The 20,375-nt window shown below is 37.8% G+C and overlaps 1 protein-coding gene and 1 long non-coding RNA gene across 2 annotated transcripts; one reads left to right on the forward strand and one right to left on the reverse strand.

Moving 5' to 3' along the window:
- The first annotated feature begins 2,763 nt into the window (after positions 1-2,763).
- LOC145437998 (uncharacterized) lies at positions 2,764-3,633 on the forward strand. Its single transcript, XM_080315364.1, has one exon. The coding sequence runs from the start codon at positions 2,764-2,766 to the stop codon at positions 3,631-3,633; it is 870 nt and encodes a 289-aa protein (XP_080171490.1).
- A 1,299-nt stretch (positions 3,634-4,932) lies between these two features.
- LOC145438225 (uncharacterized) lies at positions 4,933-6,816 on the reverse strand. Its single transcript, XR_013914887.1, has 2 exons — positions 6,274-6,816; positions 4,933-5,252 (listed from the first exon to the last, which is right to left on the reverse strand). It is a non-coding gene; the product is annotated as an uncharacterized LOC145438225 (long non-coding RNA).
- Between the last annotated feature and the right edge of the window lie 13,559 nt (positions 6,817-20,375).

Below are 20,375 nucleotides of genomic sequence, written 5' to 3' on the forward strand. Positions count from 1 at the left end.
GAGAAACGCTGCGCTGTTGATACATTTTCTATGCGTTTCGGTACAAGCGAGCACACACCAGCCTTGCCTTGACTTGTAAGGGTAGAACTGGGTCCACGGAATGTATTAGGGCCCTACCAATTTTCGCCCAATATCCTTCAGCTGATAGAGATATGCAGGCTACGTCTAAGTAGTCTACATTGGATATGTCAGATTATTATCATATCGATTGCCTTAGCCCGCTTGTTGCGTAGGGCTCCAGAGATGCGTGGCGCTGTTGATACTTTTTCTATGCGCTTCGCTAAAAGCGAGCACACACCAGCCTTTCCTTGACTTGTAATGGTAGAACTGGGTCCACGGAATGTATTTGGTCCCTACCAATTTTCGCGCAATCCTTCAGCTGTTAGAGATATTTCTAGTAAGAAAAATATACTTTCAAGTAATAAGATTCACTCAATACAGCAAATTTAGATAATGTAAATATATCATATTGTAGTAATACAACTACAGTGTTGAGTTTTCACTCTAGTCCCCATAAGCACCACGTCGGTGACCTCGCCAAACTCCGAGAAGGCGAGAAAGTGCAAACTCTGTTGGGCCGAATGGACAATGGACATTCAGTTATTCACAGATGCGAAAAAAATACTGCAAATCCGTTTTACGTAAGTTACATTAGGAATATATATACAGGCTACAGAATGAATATATTTCAAATATCTGTGATACCACTGTATTACTTTTGACGCAAAAGGTCCCCGGCATTCAAAAAAACTATTTGGTGATTGAAAAATGCTAAACCAAATTCCAACGTCAATGTTTATAGTGATATCAGATATATTCCGGTGAAAAACAAAGGTATGAATTTGGTGGTAACATTTTGGAATCATTTGGCAGGTATGGCCCGCAAGCTTTCTAGTAACGGATTGAATCCGGACAGCGATACCAGTTTAATTCGACACTCCTGCTGTTAAACTTTATTCAACAATCAACATTTTACCTGCTGCATTCGCGGACCAAGTCCTACCCATACGGATCAAATAAAAGCTTGTAATGTATGCTCATGCTCAATGCTCCTTGCTCACACTTAACCATAAAAGCGACTATAGAAAGTATCGACACCCGCCATCAACAGCGCGACGTGTCTCTGGAGCCCTACGCAACAAGCGGGCTCAGGCAATCGATATCATAATAATCTGACATATCCAATGTAGACTACTTAGACGTAGCCTACATATCTTTATCAGCTGAAGGATATTGCGTGAAAATTGGTAGGGCCCTAATACATTCTGTGGACCCAGTTCTACCCTTACAAGTCAAGGAAAGGCTGGTGTGTGCTCGCTCGTACCGAAACGCATAGAAAAAGTATCACAGCGCAGCGTTTCTCTGTGGCGCGTTTGCACATCGCTATTGCCGCGACGTCAGCTGATCCCACTCTCGCCGCTCGGCCGCATCCTTGCTCTTGAGCTAGTCTCTCGTTTCGCCAGACAGCATTGTTGCGTCACACTGCCAATCTACTCGACAATGAATAATTGGGGGCTGATTGTGGGGGTTCCAGGGCCGCGAGCGGAATAAAATTTATATTTTCGTAATCAGTGCAGAGTCAGCTTTCGATTGATACCCGATTCATCAAATTTAATGCTCGGCAAGCCGGTCAAAAATCACCGTCAAATTGCCTGTAGCCAAATGGCAACTGTGACGTGATACAATTTCATTGAACCGTGCGATTTGCTTGTGTCGACTCCATACAGGACACTATGGTCACACACTCGACCAATATCATACCAAATAGTTACTTACAACAACCAAGACACAGAAAATTTGTTTTGGCCGTTTCGATTTTATTACTAGAGGTACTCATCACTTCGCTTAATACAATCTAGATTTAAACTCCATCGAACCTTTGGTGTCTATCATTTGCTGGGTACGAATTATGTTAGTCTAACAGTAAACAATTTTCACTATCTTGGGTTATGAACTCAGTGTGTTAGCGGTCATTCAATATTTAGTAGTATCAACTAGTTACTTTCAGTGTTGGGATCAAGTCACTACCTTCGAGTCACGAGTCATTTCGAGTCATTGCACATTTTGACTCGAGTCAAATCAAGTCAATCGATTTTCCAAAGTGACTCGAGTCAAGTCAAGTCACTCGATTTTTGGAGATGACTCGAGTCAAGTCGAGTCAAGTCAAGTCAAGTCACGAGTCAAGTCACAATTCAAGTCAAGTTGCCTTTTTGAAGTATGAGACATGATTAAGTCATTGCATTTTGCTAGCTGTCTGGAATACAGATTGGGTGGTCATTGATTCTGAACCTATGAACGAATATAGAGTTAAATATACAGGAAAGAAGGCGCTTTATTGCTCACAGAACTGGTTAACTACGTAAGTAATAGTATAGACCTAGTTTACAGTGTTGGGATGACTCGAGTCATGACTTGACTCGAGTCAGACTCGAGTCACCTTTTTCGTATGACTTGACTTGACTCGAGTCACTTTGCTAAAATGACTTGACTTGACTTGACTCGGCGTATCAGAAATGTGGATTGACTCGTGACTCGGAGCAAAATCCACGAGTCAATTTCAAGTCATCAAGTAATCGGTGTCGATAAAAATCACTGTATCTTCCATATGTTCGGATTGTTCGCGAAACGCTGGAGTAACCTGTGAGAGCGACCATCATTCAATGATCGTGTGTTTTACTGAGCCTTCATTGTTCATTGGAGTATTTGGTTGTATTAAGATTTATATATAAAAGTAGCATATACATCATAAGTTATAGCTGCAACATGCCACCCAAGATACCTCCCAAGAAATCTGAACAAAGTGAAGCTGATGCCATTCGCAAGTTGCTTCCAAGATTCGAAGATGAACTACTTGCCAGGATAAAAGATGACCTGCCATCAATCATCAATATATGTCTACAGGAACTTCTTAAATCAAGATCGTATGATACCTCCAAATTGCAACATTCTCTTGATGCGATAAATGTATCAATCAAAGAACTGAACAATGATATCCAGACAGTAAAACATGCACAGCAATTTCAAAGCGAAAAATTTGATGAATTAATGAACGAGATTACTCAGGTCCAGAAGATGGCGAAAGCAAATGCTGAAAACATACGAGAGAACACTGCATTAATCAATTCGTACAAAGAATATTCTACACAATTGGAAGGAAAACTGGAGGAATTTGACAGACTCTCTCGCATGGAAATTCTAGAATTTCACAACATTCCAGAACAGGAAAATGAAAGCACTGATAGCCTCATCAAAGAATTACTTTCTCTCATGAACATTGATATTTCGGAAAATGACATTGATTACTCATTCAGAAGACGAAAAGCTAAAAATAAAGAAACTGGTCCCATTATTGCTAAATTTATCTCCCGCAAAACTAGGAACCACATCATGTCTTCTCGCTCGAACCTCAAAGCTGCTCATAACTCCATAAACATACCAGATGTATCGAAAGTTTTCGTTGTGGAAAATCTCACACCAAAAGCACTGAATCTGCTTTTCAAGGCAAAAGACCAAAAAAAGAAATCAGGATATTCCTTTCTCTGGACAAGAAATGGCAAAATTCTTGCAAGAAAAAATTCCGACGCCAACATACTTGTCATCGAGAATGAACAAGATTTAGTAAAGATGAGTTAAATTCCTGTTATATGGCTATCAGAACTTCTGTCTCTATTATAATGCTTAACCAGCAGTATAATTTGGAAAAAGTGTTTCCTTTCTCACACCTCGGTAATATAGAATTTCATAATTTATTTTCCTGTGATAACAGACCCTATCTAACTTCTGACACCAGAAAATCACATAACCTTAAAACTAATAAGATTGATTTTTTGAATGTACAGGACTGTAAATACCAGGATACTGAACGTGGTCCACCATATTTAAAATTCAGAAGTTTTGGCCGAAATGCAATGCTCCTGGGCCATGTAAATATTAGATCAATACAGAAGAATTTTGACGAATTACACAGTTTTCTTTGCTCCCTTGACTATCCTATTTCAATTCTTGGTATATCTGAGACCAAACTAAAGAATGACCCAATAGACAATATAACTATAGATGGCTATACATTTATTCACAGTCCCACTGAATCCAATGCTGGTGGAGTGGGATTTTATATCAATAATAATGTTTCTTACAAACTGTTGAGTGAATATGCTCTTCAAGAATGCAATATTGAACAACTCTGGATTGAGTTTGAAGGATCCAACAGTGATTCAAAAAACATAGTCTGCGGTGTGATCTATCGACACCCAAAAGGCAACTTGAAGAACTTCATAGATAATCTCTCATCTAGTCTTGACCAATTAACAAACGACGGGAAACAATTCTTATTGATGGGTGACATGAACATAGACCTTCTTCGATCATCCCCTACTGTACATGATTACTTAGATATGATTACCAACTATGCCTGTATTCCCATGATAACTAAACCTACTAGAGTGACCAGAACATCGTCTACTTTATTGGATCATATGTATACTAACATCGTCGATCTTCGTTTAACGCCTTCTATAATTAATTCAGACCTGACTGATCATTACCCTATATTTTGTCTCTTGGAAACCACAACCCGATTTATCAATAGCCGCTACAAGCGTAGGGATTTTGGTAGTATGGACTACGACAGTTTTACGGATGATATCGAGGAAATATCTGCCAATCTGTACCGAACAGAAATTGATGAAAAAAACTATGATTTAGTTTTTGATAAATTTATGCACGATATATGTGATGTTGTAGATAAACATGCCCCATTGCGAATTCAATCAAAACGCGAACGCAGACTCTCTGCAAAGCCATGGCTGTCCAAGGGCATCTTGACATCTATCCGTAATAGAAATAAGCTGCATAAGTATTTATTACTCAATTTTTCTGCTTGCAACCACTCTCATTACAAGTCCTATGCAAATCTACTTTCCAAAGTCAAAATAAAAGCCAAGGAACTTTATTACGAAAAGCAATTTGCACAACATAGAAATAACCCAAAAATCGCCTGGAAAATGATTGGTGAAATAATAAATCGTGGCACAAATACTTGCATACCAAACAAAATCATAGATTCGGAAACTGGTCTAACCAAAACTGATCAACGTGAAATATGTGAAGCGTTCAACCATTTCTTTTCATCAATTGGTTGCAAACTAGCCAACCAAACTGCTCCATCACAGCGAACTTATGGCCTTTCACCAGAATCTTCCATCTTCATGAAACCTATCACAAGTGCTGAGGTCATAACTGTTCTTGCATCACTAGAAAACAAAAAGTCTCAAGGTTATGATATGCTACCAAATTATATTGTTAAATTAATTGGCACTCAACTTAGTGATAGTTTGGTAACTCTCTATAACCACTCATTAAATCTAGGAATCTTCCCAAACTATCTCAAAATAGCTAGAGTCATTCCCATATTCAAAAATGGTGACAGAGACATTATCTCAAACTACCGGCCAATATCTATCCTGTCGCCCTTTGCAATTATCTTTGAAAAACTATTATTTCAAAGACTAAATGATTTCTTATGCCACAAAAAATTGTTAAATCAATGCCAATTCGGATTTCGACAGAATCATACTACCTCTCAAGCTGTTATTCATATGACCTCGAAACTATATGATATACTATGTGCGAAGCAAACTGGATGTGGAGTATTTCTCGACCTGAAAAAGGCTTTTGACACCGTTGATCATACTATCTTAATAAAAAAACTTGAGTATTACGGTGTTCGTGGAATTGCAAAAAAACTTTTCAGTTCCTACCTGAGAAATCGATCCCAATTTGTTGAAATCAATTCAATCAAGTCATTGGAACTACCAGTAACTACAGGTGTTCCACAAGGCTCTGTGTTGGGGCCACTATTATTCATCATATTTATAAATGATATTGTCTACTCCTCCCCAGGAAATATCACACTCTTTGCAGATGATACTAGTATTGTCACATCTGGATTTGACTATGCATCTGCCATTGACAATACTAACTCTGAACTAGCCTCCGTTAGCAATTGGGTGTCTTCGAATAAATTACATATCAATCCCCTCAAAACCAAAATTCTAGTATTTGACTCTAAAGGATCTCTCAACAATGCGATCGCAGAATTCAAACTAAAGGACTCTTTGATTAAAACCAGTCAATCTGTCAAGTATCTAGGTATTATTATCGATGATAATCTAGTATGGGACCATCACATGAACTACATAGCAAGCAAAATATCTCGTGGCATTGGTGCACTCTATCGCCTGAAGAAGCTGGTTCCAATATCACTTCTCCTACCTGTTTATCATGCGCTCGTCCACTGCCATCTTACATATGGAATAACAGTGTGGGGCTGCTCTTACAAGAAGCATATCAACAAGCTCCAGGTATTACAAAACAAAGCCATTAGGATTATATCTAATATACCTGCACGTAGCAGGGTCAGTCCTGAATTTAGAAAATTGGGCATTCTCAAGGTCTCGGATTTGTATGAATTTGAAATTGTAAAAATCATGAAACAATATAATGAAAGAACATTACCTGAATATTTCAACAACTTTTTTCAATGCCCCAATTCAATTCACCATTATAACACAAGATTCTCACAGAATCAGTCCCTATTTGTTAAATTGAATTCATCAAGACTGTCAAGAAATTCCCTATCTTATATAGGTGTGAAATTTTGGAACAATGTACCAACTTTGTACCGTACTCTTCCTTATCATACATTTAAAGCTCGCTATTGCAAATTTATATTATCCAAGTACTAAGAAGAACATATCTCATGACCACAGTAATGTTGTTTGTTGTTTTGGTTCATTTAATATGCTACAATAATATTACCACTGTAGTAGTACACTGAACGCTCTCGTATTCGACATTTCGTGCTGGTGACGTCATATTTTGTGTTACGATTGTTGATATACGCTGTTCTTTCGAATTCTCTACTAGTTGCTGACGATTACCCCTGACGAGTGTCAGCCGAAAATATTCGGGTTCATTTTAATATGAATATACTATTCAATTGTATTACCACTGTGTACATGGGTCAAATTGTTATTTTCTGATCACACTGTTAACTATGGTAACCGTCCTTCACTAGTGTTGCTGTCTTTTATTTACTTTTGTTTATTTCGTTACTCTTTGCGGTGCTACTTGACTGAGAGAAAAAATTGATCCATATTATAATTAATACTGCCAATATGCTTGGGTGACTCCGGCCTAGAAGACTTCGGTCATATCGGGTCTCCCAGTCTATACCGTGCAAATTATAGTGAGGAAAAAATTTAAAAAATGTATACTATTGGACGTGAATGTTTGTGGACATTGCCTTTACTATATTTCATGGTTGACGAATAAAAGAACTCTCTCTCTCTCTCTCTCTCACAAATTGACCTCAAGCTAAGTGATCGAAGCTTACAGCTTAAGTTGTGGGAAACTAGTAGTAAAGTAATTTAATAGCAAAATTTCTATTTCTGTTCTCTGATCTCACCTTGACCAAACTTCTTGTTTTATTGAAATTGAATTCTAATATAGATTATATACTCCTCAACCATTGGCGCAGGCTCGAATTGTATCATATCAATATGTAAATGGGTAATTATTACATCTTATCAATTCGTTTATCTATTTTCTATTCTCTATTTTCGATGGTAACTGTAAACTGAGGCTATGCAATTATACCTACGTAGTTTAACAGTTCAATACGTATATTTGAGCGATACAGCGCCTTCTGGGTGTATATTCAACTCTATATTCGTTCATCGGTTCAGAATCAATGACCACTCATTTGCTATTTCAGACAGCTAGCAAAATGCAATGACGTAATCATGCCTCATACTTCGAAAAGGCAACTTGACTTGAATTTTGACTTGACTCGTGACTTGACTTGACTTGACTTGACTCGAGTCACCTCCGAAAATCGAGTGACTTGACTTGACTCGAGTCACCTTCAAAAATCCATTGACTTGACTTGACTCGAGTCAAAATGTGCAATGACTCGAAATGACTCGTGACTCGAAGGTAGTGACTTGATCCCAACACTGCTAGTTTATAGTTACCAGACAAAATATAGAGAATAGAGAAACGAATTGGTAAGATGCAATGCATTAACCAATGCCATATTGATATGATACGATTCGAGCCTGCGCCAATGGTTGAGAAGTATATAAACTATATCCGAATTCAATTTTAATAAAACGAAAAGGTTTAGCCAAGGTAAGAACAGAGAACAGAAAGATATATTCTTCTAATAAATTACTTTACTACTACTTTACGACAACGTAAGGTAAGCTGTAAGCTTCGATCACTTCGTTCGTGGCAATTTAATTGTGAGAAAACAATGGAGGCTAAGTAAAACACGACCATTGAATGGTTGGTCGCTCTCACGGATTACACCAGCGTTTCGCAAACAATCCGAACATATGCAAGATTCATTGATTTTCATCGACACCGATTACTTGATGACTTGAAATTGACTCGTGAATTTAGCTCCGAGTCACGAGTCAATCCCCATTTTTGATACGCCGAGTCAAGTCAAGTCAAGTCATTTTAGCAAAGTGACTCGAGTCAAGTCAAGTCATACGAAAAAGGTGACTCGAGTCTGACTCGAGTCAAGTCATGACTCGAGTCATCCCAACACTGGTTACTTTATATAGGATACGAATGATCATCCTCACAACTCTTACAAAAGTACGAAGGATATTTACATCACGCAAAGTAATCGACTTTACTCGATATCCTCATACTAGGAAACTAAATGGTTGGTTAGACAAACTGTTTGTGATGTCGCGAAAACTTTTTTTACACGAATAGCCACGGATCTAAATATTCAAATAATCCAACACACAACTATAGTACTTACAGAAATATCATAGTTCTTGTCACAAACTTGTATATGTACAATGTTTATCGTAAGTCCTACACATTCATGATATCGGTCCGAGTTTCACTGTTAAAAACATCATACCGACATCGCGACATCTTTCAAAATTAAAACCACGGTGACTGCTTGAGAGACCTACCAATGATATCACAGTGATCTAGTTACTTCCACAAAAGAGTATGTACTCGACTTACTTTCCCCAAATCTAACGCGCAAAACAATTTACTTTGCTAACGAAAAGTGCTGAGTCATCATATGATTGTCCTCACAACAATACAACTAAAACATACTATCATACAAAATGGTCGTTATAGTTTGCACACCAACGGTACATCGTACAAGTAACAAGTCTCGAGGATTGAGTTATTGAAAAAACGTGAAAGTGTTTCTCCTGCACCAAGTCGTTATGTTGATGAAAGCGTATATTGTAATATCATGATCGATTTGCATTCGTTGGTCACAAACTGTCACTACTCTAAATAATTATTTTTCACTCAAACACAAAAGCATACTTGTCACCATTCGTTTTCATCAAGCACGAGTTCAAGAAAATTACTTACTACGACATGAATTGTTATTTTTCATGTTGTGTAAATAGGTAATAATTAATTTTAGTAACACTATATCAACGTCATCGAGTTGTGCGAATAGATTTACATGTGGTCTTGTGGTTTTTAATCGAAGCACACAGCATGGTCTAATGTAGAGTCATCTCTATTGTACAGCAACTCGGTAATCGAAATGCATGCATTAACATTTGAACAACGATCCTGTTTCGTCACGCGAAAAATATCTTCACTGTCGCGACACTCTGATACTCTGCAAAAGATGTGTAAATCCTTTTCACACTCATAAGAGTGCACTAACGGGATACCGACGTCAAGCGACAACGTTTAACAACATCACTGACACTGAACATACGATACCTACCCAAGTAAAAATATCATTTTCGTTCGGACAACTGACGTTTACCTGTGTATAATTACCATTCTCACTTGGAGGTCAACCGTTACCTAAGTAAAAATACCATCGTCCTTTGGAGATTCATCGTTTACTCAGAGTAACACTTTGGGTTCTATCCTTTCCTAGAGTAACAAACCCTTTTCGTTTGCAAATCTATTTTTTCCCACAGCAACAAACCATTTTCACTTGGAATAATACTTTTACCTAGAGTAACTAATCATTTTCTTTTGGAAATATATTTTCTCCCTTGGTAACAAACCCTTTTCGTTTGGAAAACTATCATTTACCTGAGTACAAATACCGTTTTCACTTGGAAATCTATCTCTTCCCTGGGTAACAATACCGTTTTCGTTCTGAAAACTGACAACCACACCCGATAATTTGATATTTTTGTAAATTGTTACAACGGGCAGTGACAAAATATACACCAACAACGACTCCGATACATTTGTGTAATCGCATATCCACTTGTGCTGGTGCATCCCATCAAAATCATCGGTTACTCACATGCAATGTGCTCTGGTATATCGAAATGGATGTTTTCGGAAATTGGACAATAGGTTGCGATTTGTCTGTGATGTCCGGGTTCGTGCTTTGGATTTTCCAGAGTCAAAATGCCTGAATAAAACACCTCCTGGACTTTGGTAACCGGTTGGGACGTGGATAACGGTGTTCGGAAAACGGCTGAATTTATGTTTCCCATCGCACTGACAATTCGGGGTTGAGTTTTCTCACGTATGTTTACAATATTGTGTCTTTATTGGTGTCGCTCCAGTCAGCGGAAACCGGATAGCCATAAGAAAGTGTGTGATCGGATCCGGTATTCACTCATGAACCAACGACCAATATTCAAGTAAACATGTTACACCCCGTGTTTTGTTTCCACGAAAAAATACCATCCACACATACGTCGCGCTTGTTTGCCCACACAAGTATACGCGTAAATGGAGGTGTGTGACATTGCATGCAATGTGTTGGTATACAAATATGGGGGAGTAAACCTTCGATCCACAGACATTATCATAGCCGGTAATTTTGATGCACATCGAATGTCATCAAGCACCTCGGATAACAATAATGAGAATGGTAATTATACACAGGTAAACGTCAGTTGTCCGAACGAAAATGATATTTTTACTTGGGTAGGTATCGTATGTTCAGTGTCAGTGATGTTGTTAAACGTTGTCGCTTGACGTCGGTATCCCGTTAGTGCACTATTATGAGTGTGAAAAGGATTTACACATCTTTTGCAGAGTATCAGAGTGTCGCGACAGTGAAGATATTTTTCGCGTGACGAAACAGGATCGTTGTTCAAATGTTAATGCATGCATTTCGATTACCGAGTTGCTGTACAATAAAGATGACTCTACATTAGACCATGCTGTGTGCTTCGATTAAAAACCACAAGACCACATGTAAATCTATTCGCACAACTCGATGACGTTGATATAGTGTTACTAAAATTAATTATTACCTATTTACACAACATGAAAAATAACAATTCATGTCGTAGTTAGGGCTGGGCAAAATCGAGTACCTGAGTGATTCGATTCTGAATCACGTAAAATGCTTCGAGTCGAGTCGAGTATTCGAGTATCACTCATTATGACGTCACAACAGAATGTACTATGTCAAAGTTCAAATATGCCCCTTTTATGCCACCACGAAGAACATAATGCCTGCTATCCGTCACATTAACGATACTTCGGTATTTTTTCGTCCATACCGATTTCATTGCACTTCTTGACAATGTTGTGGGATGATCATGACTTCGGAAATGTGTTATTTCCAGTAACGTTCGTAGCTTTGTACTATGTCTCTTATGCTGCGACACGGCCAATCAAGGTTTCAAGGCTTCAACAATGGAAAATAGTATCAAACCAATAATTCTCGTTAGCAAATTAACTTTCAGTTGCAAGGAGCGTATAATTTCAGTACTCGAAAAAATCGTCTTCTACTACTCGACTCGAATCATTAAAATTAATACTCGATTCAGATTCGAGTACTCGAATCATTGTGCCCAGCCCTAGTCGTAGTAAGTAATTTTCTTGAACTCGTGCTTGATGAAAACGAATGGTGACAAGTATGCTTTTGTGTTTGAGTGAAAAATAATTATTTAGAGTAGTGACAGTTTGTGACCAACGAATGCAAATCGATCATGATATTACAATATACGCTTTCATCAACATAACGACTTGGTGCAGGAGAAACACTTTCACGTTTTTTCAATAACTCAATCCTCGAGACTTGTTACTTGTACGATGTACCGTTGGTGTGCAAACTATAACGACCATTTTGTATGATAGTATGTTTTAGTTGTATTGTTGTGAGGACAATCATATGATGACTCAGCACTTTTCGTTAGCAAAGTAAATTGTTTTGCGCGTTAGATTTGGGGAAAGTAAGTCGAGTACATACTCTTTTGTGGAAGTAACTAGATCACTGTGATATCATTGGTAGGTCTCTCAAGCAGTCACCGTGGTTTTAATTTTGAAAGATGTCGCGATGTCGGTATAATGTTTGTAACAGTCAAACTCGGACCGATATCATGAATGTGTAGGACTCACGATAAACATTGTACATATACAAGTTTGTAACAAGAACTATGATATTTCTGTAAGTACTATAGTTGTGTGTTGGATTATTTGAATATTTAGATCCGTGGCTATTCGTGTAAAAAAAGTTCTTGCGACATCACAAACAGTTTGTATAGTCTGGTCCAACCATTTAGTTTCCTAGTATGAGGATATCGAGTAAAGTCGATTACTTTGTGTGATGTAAATATCCTTCGTACTTTTGTAAGAGTTGTGAGGATGATCATTCGTATCCTATAAAGTAACTAGTTGATACTACTAAATATTGAATGACCGCTAACACACTGAGTTCATAACCCAAGATAGTGAAAATTGTTTACTGTTAGACTAACATAATTCGTATCCAGCAAATGATAGACACCAAAGGTTCGATGGAGTTTAAATCTAGATTGTATTAAGCGAAGTGATGAGTACCTCCAGTAATAAAATCGAAATGGCCAAAACAAATTTTCTGTGTCTTGGTTGTTGTAAGTAACTATTTGGTATGATATTGGTCGAGTGTGTGACAATTCGTATCTGTCTTGGTTGAATGTTTAACCGTATCGAAATGAATCCAGATCACATGAAGTATACATTGTTCACAATAGAATCGATGAGAATGTTAGCCACGTAGAGTGTGTTTGTTTGAAAGTTATTTCCGATACGGTTACTTCGGTCGGTATTAATTCCATGTCATACAAAAAACATGAAATCCTTGTACAGTTTCGTTTTACGCGAATATCGAGTGAAGTTGATTATTTTTTGTGTGAGGAAAATATCTTGTATTGATATTGCACACTGATTTCATTACCCGAGTGAGTGAAAATTGTTTTCGGCTGGACAGATATGATTTGTATTCAGAAAATACGACCCACACCGATTAAGCGACGCTGTTTAATATCCAATGAGTGAGTGAAATTTCTTAGGGGTTTGATTTAGTTAGTTAATTGCCGGCTATTCAATCACATACAAGTATATGGTATTTTAGTGACTGATTATTGACGACATTTACTTTGACGAAAGACAATGGGAAAATTTCCAATTTCTCTGGTCGTGTGCGTTGCACAAATAGTTCTATTATGCAATCAGTGGACATCATACAAATTGACAACGACTTTCAGTAGTTTGGTTAGATAATGACAATTATTCTGGACGTTCAAATCGATATCGCTACTATGAACAGCAATCCAAACACATTTTTGTATAATTTCAGTGTGGCACATTCTGTGATTTTATTATTGTTATTAGTTTTGTATTAACCAAGGTCGGTTGAATAGGATCCATCCAGTAAAGATATTCAAAATTGCTTCTCTGCTGATCAAAGTCTTAGAGTGTAACCTCGTAATGTTTTACATTTCATGCATTCGACAGAGAGTGTGAACAGAGTTTAACACGGATTAAATGACGCCGCCCGGAGTCTAAAGTGATTTATTCGTACTGTGTAAGGTTCGTATGTTTCAATTCACTGTCACAGATTATGACAATAATGTATTGTACCAGTTGTTAACCAGCAAACGAAATCGTTGTTTCATCTTTAGTCTTGGTAACTGGAATAAATTACATTTGCAAAAAATATTTTCTGATATCCACGATACGCAGAGTGATTTGTACCAAGGTGAATAATTTCCCAATCAAGAACATTTCAGACAAGTATAGTTCTACAACTCAACATGTTAATAACCATGGTAGTGAAAAGTTTGTTGCTGTCATAATAACCGTTACCACAACGTCGGGTCTAATTAACGCGAATAATTTAATAATCAAGTCATGACCAACTATTACATATGTCACATCAATGTATCAATCCTTATGTTTACAGAATGATAATTTGCAAGATAACGCCTGCGTTCGATTGTAAGAAATGAATTCTCAACTACGTTGGTCAGACTTTCAAATCTCGTATACTCAAACATATTATGTTAGTCTCAAGTCGCCTGTACCAAAGAGTAATTACTTTTGTCTTACAAAATATATCAAGTAATAATTACTTTGTTTTGCAGAATGTACCGCTTAGTAATTCCTCTATCTTACAGAATAGTAACGACTTTTAAAGTTGAATAAAAAAGATGCGTCGTAGGGATATGAATACAACCGAACTTGTTGTGGATTTTAGGTTTTAGTGATTGTATGGACTCGTGTATGCTTGGCTGTTTTTCATACTGATACTGTTTGAGTTGGTCGGGTAAGTTACAAACGGATTTACTTGACAATGTTTTTGTGGTTGACTCTTTGAATATGGTACGATGGTAAGATGTCGAGACGTAATACTATTTCCGTACACTCAATTACAACAAAACATGACCCGCATTCAAATAATCCGTAAGCTACAAGTGGATTTAAAACTTGATGATGTTTTGTTAGTTAACTCAAGTCAGTGGTCATGTTTGTGATGATTTCAGGAATGATCATGACGAGTTGGCCGGGTAAATTAGGCAATGTGGTAGTAACTATGACCGTACAGAGTTGCTGACATTCCAATATCTTTTACGCTGTAATATACGGATTCACTTGTGATAATTTAATTCTCAGTTATTGTTCAGACATTCAAATCTCGTATACTCAAAATGTAATAGGTTTTTTGTCAAGTCGTATATGCACCGATTAGTAAATGCTTTGTCTTACAGAATAGTAACGAGCTTTACAGTTGAATAAAAATTATCGGTCATATGAATACAACCAGGATGAATTAATTCAAGATTGCGAGTTGTAGTGATATAATCAAGTAAGTGAAAACTATATTTTTAACACCGGTTAATGTTGTGAATAATTCTTTTGAGCATGGTAAGATGTTAAAATGTCTCTTTGACAAACGGAAAGCCGGACCGCGAATAGAGTTGTAATGTTTCATTACTTGTTTCAAATAAATGTGCGTATAATATCGGAATGGCGCTTGGAAAGATGGTAGTCATGTTTGTCAATCCTATTTCAATTCACACTACGTCAAGTCAAAATATTTCGTTTCGGATTACCTCAATTTACTTATAGAACATCTCGCGAATGGATTCCGACACCGTGCTATAACTGGATCGCTATGTCTGATGCACTATCCTGTCAGCGACGTAGGGTTTTAAAATTATTTCACACCTTTTTGAATAAGCGTCAACTTCGCAAAGGATTAGGGTTCGATCAGAAATAAGTGAGAATTTGTCGGTATTCGAATCACCGTCTGCGACGGTTCTGTTATTCGTTACTTACTAAATTTTTCCACAGAAATCCAGTTCTGTGACATACTGATTATCAAAATATTACATTGTGGCGATTGGAATGTATGTAACAGCAAGTCACAAGTGATCGCTATGTTGAGGTGTTATCTTGTCAGCGATTGCGGGATTTGCAACCTATTTCACACCTTTTTGAAGTTTTAGTTTGTGAACGCGGCTATTGCTGGTATTGGAATGACCGTCTACGCCGGTTCTGTGACAAACTAATTACCAAAATATTACTTGTGCGTGATTCCTACCTCTGTAACACCAAACCGCGAGAGATGGCTATGTCTGATGTGTTATCTCGTGAGCGCTCGTAGGATTTTACAAATATTTCACACCTTTTTGAAGTGTTAGTATGTGAACGCGGATATTGTTGGTATTCGAATCGCCGTCTACGCCGGCTCTGTGGTAAACTAATAACCGAAATATTAACTTGCAAGTGATTCCTATATTTAGCAAACTATTTCACACCCTTTTTGCTGGAAGTACGATCGACATGCCACCCGCGGCCTATACCCGAAAGTTCGAATCACCGCCGCACACATAAGAATAACGATACATTAATGTCACAATCACCGTAAACGTTGGGATTAACTCGAATCGGTCATATATAATAATTTTGAAAATACACATTACCTAAGGATCAATCACGTGACTGTTTACTTGATATTCAACACCATGCCGCCGCAGCCTATACCGACAACGTTAGTCAAATCATCAACAGTCTATACCTCAAGGGTCACCATGTCGCCGCGCCTATACCTGTAAAGGTAACCATGCCACCACGAGTTTTCACGTTACCATGCTTCCGCAGCCTATACCCGAAAAGGTAACCATGCCACCCCCGCCATAAGACATAAGGGTCACCATGCCACCCCCGGTTTCTCGGCACCATGCGACCGCACCCATAAGCCACAATGTCCGTTCGCGAGCGATCGTAATAACTACTCACGCATATAACACCGATGAAAATAGGCTAACTATTACAGGTGGCGACTGTGTACTAAGGCCTTGCGGGTTGCGGCGCCTCGTCGTCATCCTGGTCCGTACCGGATTTTCACTGGTATGACGAATAAATGATTGATTGATTATTTTATGTTGTGATTGTCAGGTTTCCATAACAATGTAATTGAAATTGTAATTAAGCAAATTTTTTTTTATCAAATTACAATTACAATTACATGAAAAAATGTAATGAATTACATTCAGGTCAATTACAAATTACAATTGATCCAACTCTGGTACAGATACAACAGCAAATATCATGATCATAAATGTAATTTTCTTTTGAACTGAGCTGCGTACGATACCCAACAGCGCTTTTCAGCAGGGCATGTTATGGTATGGTATGGTATACGGAAGTATGGTATGGTATGGAACGAAATTTCGGTATGGAATATGGAAGAGTGCAAATATGGTATGTATGGAAATTTCACAAGTATGTTATGTAATGTTCTTTCCATACTCCCATACGTTTTCCATACTTTGGCAGTTTTGCCAGAATCGTGACAATGATCCTACTTTCGATTTGTCAAATTGCATACCTCAGAAAATCGCTCACTATCTCTATGTTCAGTGTTCATATCTTAAATTGCGATTTACCACTCACCCACCCCGGTCGACATCTATTTGAAGACAACAAAGTAGGGCAACGCGCATATGAAGGAAACTAATTATAAGAATCATGATTGTTCAAATCAAATCAAATTTTCAAAAAAACGAATGATATTCGACCGCTGTCGCGTTACAACTTGCATTTCTCTTATCGTAACTTCCACTCCGTAAACTACCAAGAGAGTTTTAAAATCGTATATTCTGAGAATGTAAAAGTTACTTGAATATTTTTATCAATTTGTTGAGCTTGGAAATAATTTTCAGCGCTTTGGAGGATAGTCATCTCGCAATATCTATTTGATGTAACCAACCATAATTGTAATTCAAAAATATGTAGCTTGTCTTGGAGCGACGTTACGATATGCCGGCCCCGAACACGCATTAAACTTAATGAAATTTGGTTTTCTCTGATAAAAGAATAGGCACCCTAATCTTAGCTAATGAATCATATGTGTGTCCCACAGATTGTCGGGAAAAATGGACATTTGATCCACAATGCCAGAATGATTGTATTGATTTAAATTTATAGTCTAAGACATATTCTAATGCAGTGGTTTCGAACCGATGGGTAATTAAGGGGTTTCTGGTCGGGTATAGACTCACTTGGTGATCGTATCTCTCATATTCAGTCCTATTAGTTCATTTGCAATTCAGCAATTCGTATTATCAATGCCTCTAGGGTTGCATTTAAAACAGAAATTAATTTGAAACAAAATGTTTAAAACAAGACCCTAATTTAAAACATGTATTATTTTTCGAAGCCATGACGTCACGAATATTCAATTGTGACGTTTAAAAAAGGCCTTTTTTTGAAACACAGTTTAAAACATGTTTAAACAAAGTGTTTTAAAATACCGTCCGGTAAATGCAACCCTAAGTGCCTCCAATTAGTGAGAATCGACTGTACAGGGCACGCGATCTCCCGCATATACGTTTCAGTCGCATGCGAAATGGTGTGATTGAAATCACCTGATTCGTTATAATAAGAGTTCATATGTATGTGAATATATATTCATTGATAGTATAGCCGGACTCGTTACAGATGAAGTGACTTATTTCTGTTCGAGTTATGGAGCGTGAGAAAGTGTAGCTTATAGCGGCTTATATCTAACAGTAGGAAGTTTATCTGGCCTTTGCATTGTTTGGCATTTACACATGTAAATTGATGCTACATCGCTACATTTGGAACATTTCAAACCCTTCCTATTTTTCTCTCGGCTTGCACATACATTTGACGGAGGCGCAACATTGCGTTTACGGTTACCAGTTCACTGCACATTCATTTCATTGCCTGCTGTTCGATTCATGGGGTCTTAATTTTCACCAATAGCAAGTCTTTAAAAAACAAAGTCTTACCAAATTTTATTGGAGGGAGCAATTTTAAAGGGTGGAAATATAGATTTCAGGTGTCGGGAATAAAGAAAAAGGGTTGGGGTACCAATCTTCTAATTTCACAATAACCTTGGTTTATGTAATTTTGTAGATGATGTTACTACTAGCTGTCCGCTGCCACACTCGATTTACATGTTATGATATTATGTTGTGATTTCCAAATAATCCCGTGTACAGGCCTATTAATTATACGTTCCGTCTTCGATGATTATTGGCAACATACATTGTTGACGACATATGATATATAGAAACTGGGGATATCATTGTTGCATCAGGGCTGTTTAAATGGATAATTTCATCCAAAATAATTATTATAAAAACGCCGCAACATTTCCACATATAAAAAATAGAATATCACTTGGGTGGTTGACAAGTTGCGAAAGTATGGAAAAAGTATCAGATATGGTATGAAAGAATGTTGCTATGGTATGGAAAATTGTCAAGTATGGTATGAAACGATTGGGCGGGTATGGAGTGTGGTAAATTCCCATTCCATTCCATTACATCCCATTCTATACGACACCATACCCTGCTTTTCAGCGACTAATGAATCGATATTGGGGCTGACCAGACATGTTACCAGCTCTCAGACTAGTGGTCGGGAACCTTTTTCGTCTAAATAGCCATGTTGGCCCTACATTTTCCATTTTAGCTCTCTAAGAGCCATACATGACAATCCATTGTTACGTCAAAATTGAAATTCGTGACGTCATGACAGTACTTTTTCCAACTCGCTACACGGGATTCGTCGTGGGTGCCATAATTTTGCTGAAAAAAATTATAGGCTACTAATCATCCTGTGATAGCGCAATTCATCGCAAAGCTCAGAACTCATAATACCTGATATTGATCGAACCCTCAATTCTCGAAGTATTCGGCAGTAACAAGAACGTTGCACTACACGCCTTCATTTTAACGGCAGTGCTGGAAAGCTACTTAGCAATTAAGAACGTGGATAGTTAAGCGTTGATTGTAACACATAAAAACGAGGTTGTCTAATGTTAAAATTGTCATAAGTAATTGTATCCTAGTCATAGACTTACAATCTTGATCAGATGGGACTTGAATTTGGTGCCATGGACGCGGAATTGTACGCCGGGTATTCACACACACCCATGCTAGGTACAAACCCCTATAATCGCCAACTGCAAATTTTCAAAATGCCCTACCATTCATTTGTAATTGTGATTGTCACTTCAAAGGCAGTTTATTTGTTGTCGTGGATCAGGAAGAAAATGTGTATTGAAAACTAGATTACAATTCTCTTCGGTCAATCAACGTTTGGTGCAATCCAAGATTGCATGGCGCGCAATGTCATCTACATCGAATTCGCGATCGACATTGGTCGCTAGCGCTGCAGTACCTCAAACTTGAGTATTTGATAATGGAGCCCAAGCCCGTAACTCTGGATACGCCACGGTCTTGACCTCTGAAAGACATGTTTATACTGCCACGAGTATAATAATTATTCTGGTTGCTGCAATATCTATACAATTGAGTACAAAATTAAAAATATGTCAAAGAGCCATATCTTATATCCAAAAGAGCCATATATGGCTCGCGAGCCATTGGTTCCCGACCATCCAGAAGATTGATGTTGTGGGACGTACTATGCCGTTTCCGAAATGTCTCGGTCTTGGCAGTGTCTGGGCTATTGCACATCGAGACAATATATGTTTATAATTTCCTGAGGTTGACACACCGAACGCGAACGTGAAGCTCACGTTCACACGATTCCTAATATTGACCTCTAGCGAACCACCGAGA

This window comes from Botryllus schlosseri, chromosome 4 (genome assembly GCF_051294905.1).
Source record: "Botryllus schlosseri isolate E-star chromosome 4, Bs_hap1, whole genome shotgun sequence".
Taxonomy (NCBI): Eukaryota; Metazoa; Chordata; class Ascidiacea; order Stolidobranchia; family Styelidae; genus Botryllus; species Botryllus schlosseri.

Bases quoted from the DNA above. Each gene is read 5' to 3' on its own strand.
- LOC145437998 (XM_080315364.1), top strand. From the start codon at position 2,764: ATGCCACCCAAGATACCTCCCAAGAAATCTGAACAAAGTGAAGCTGAT.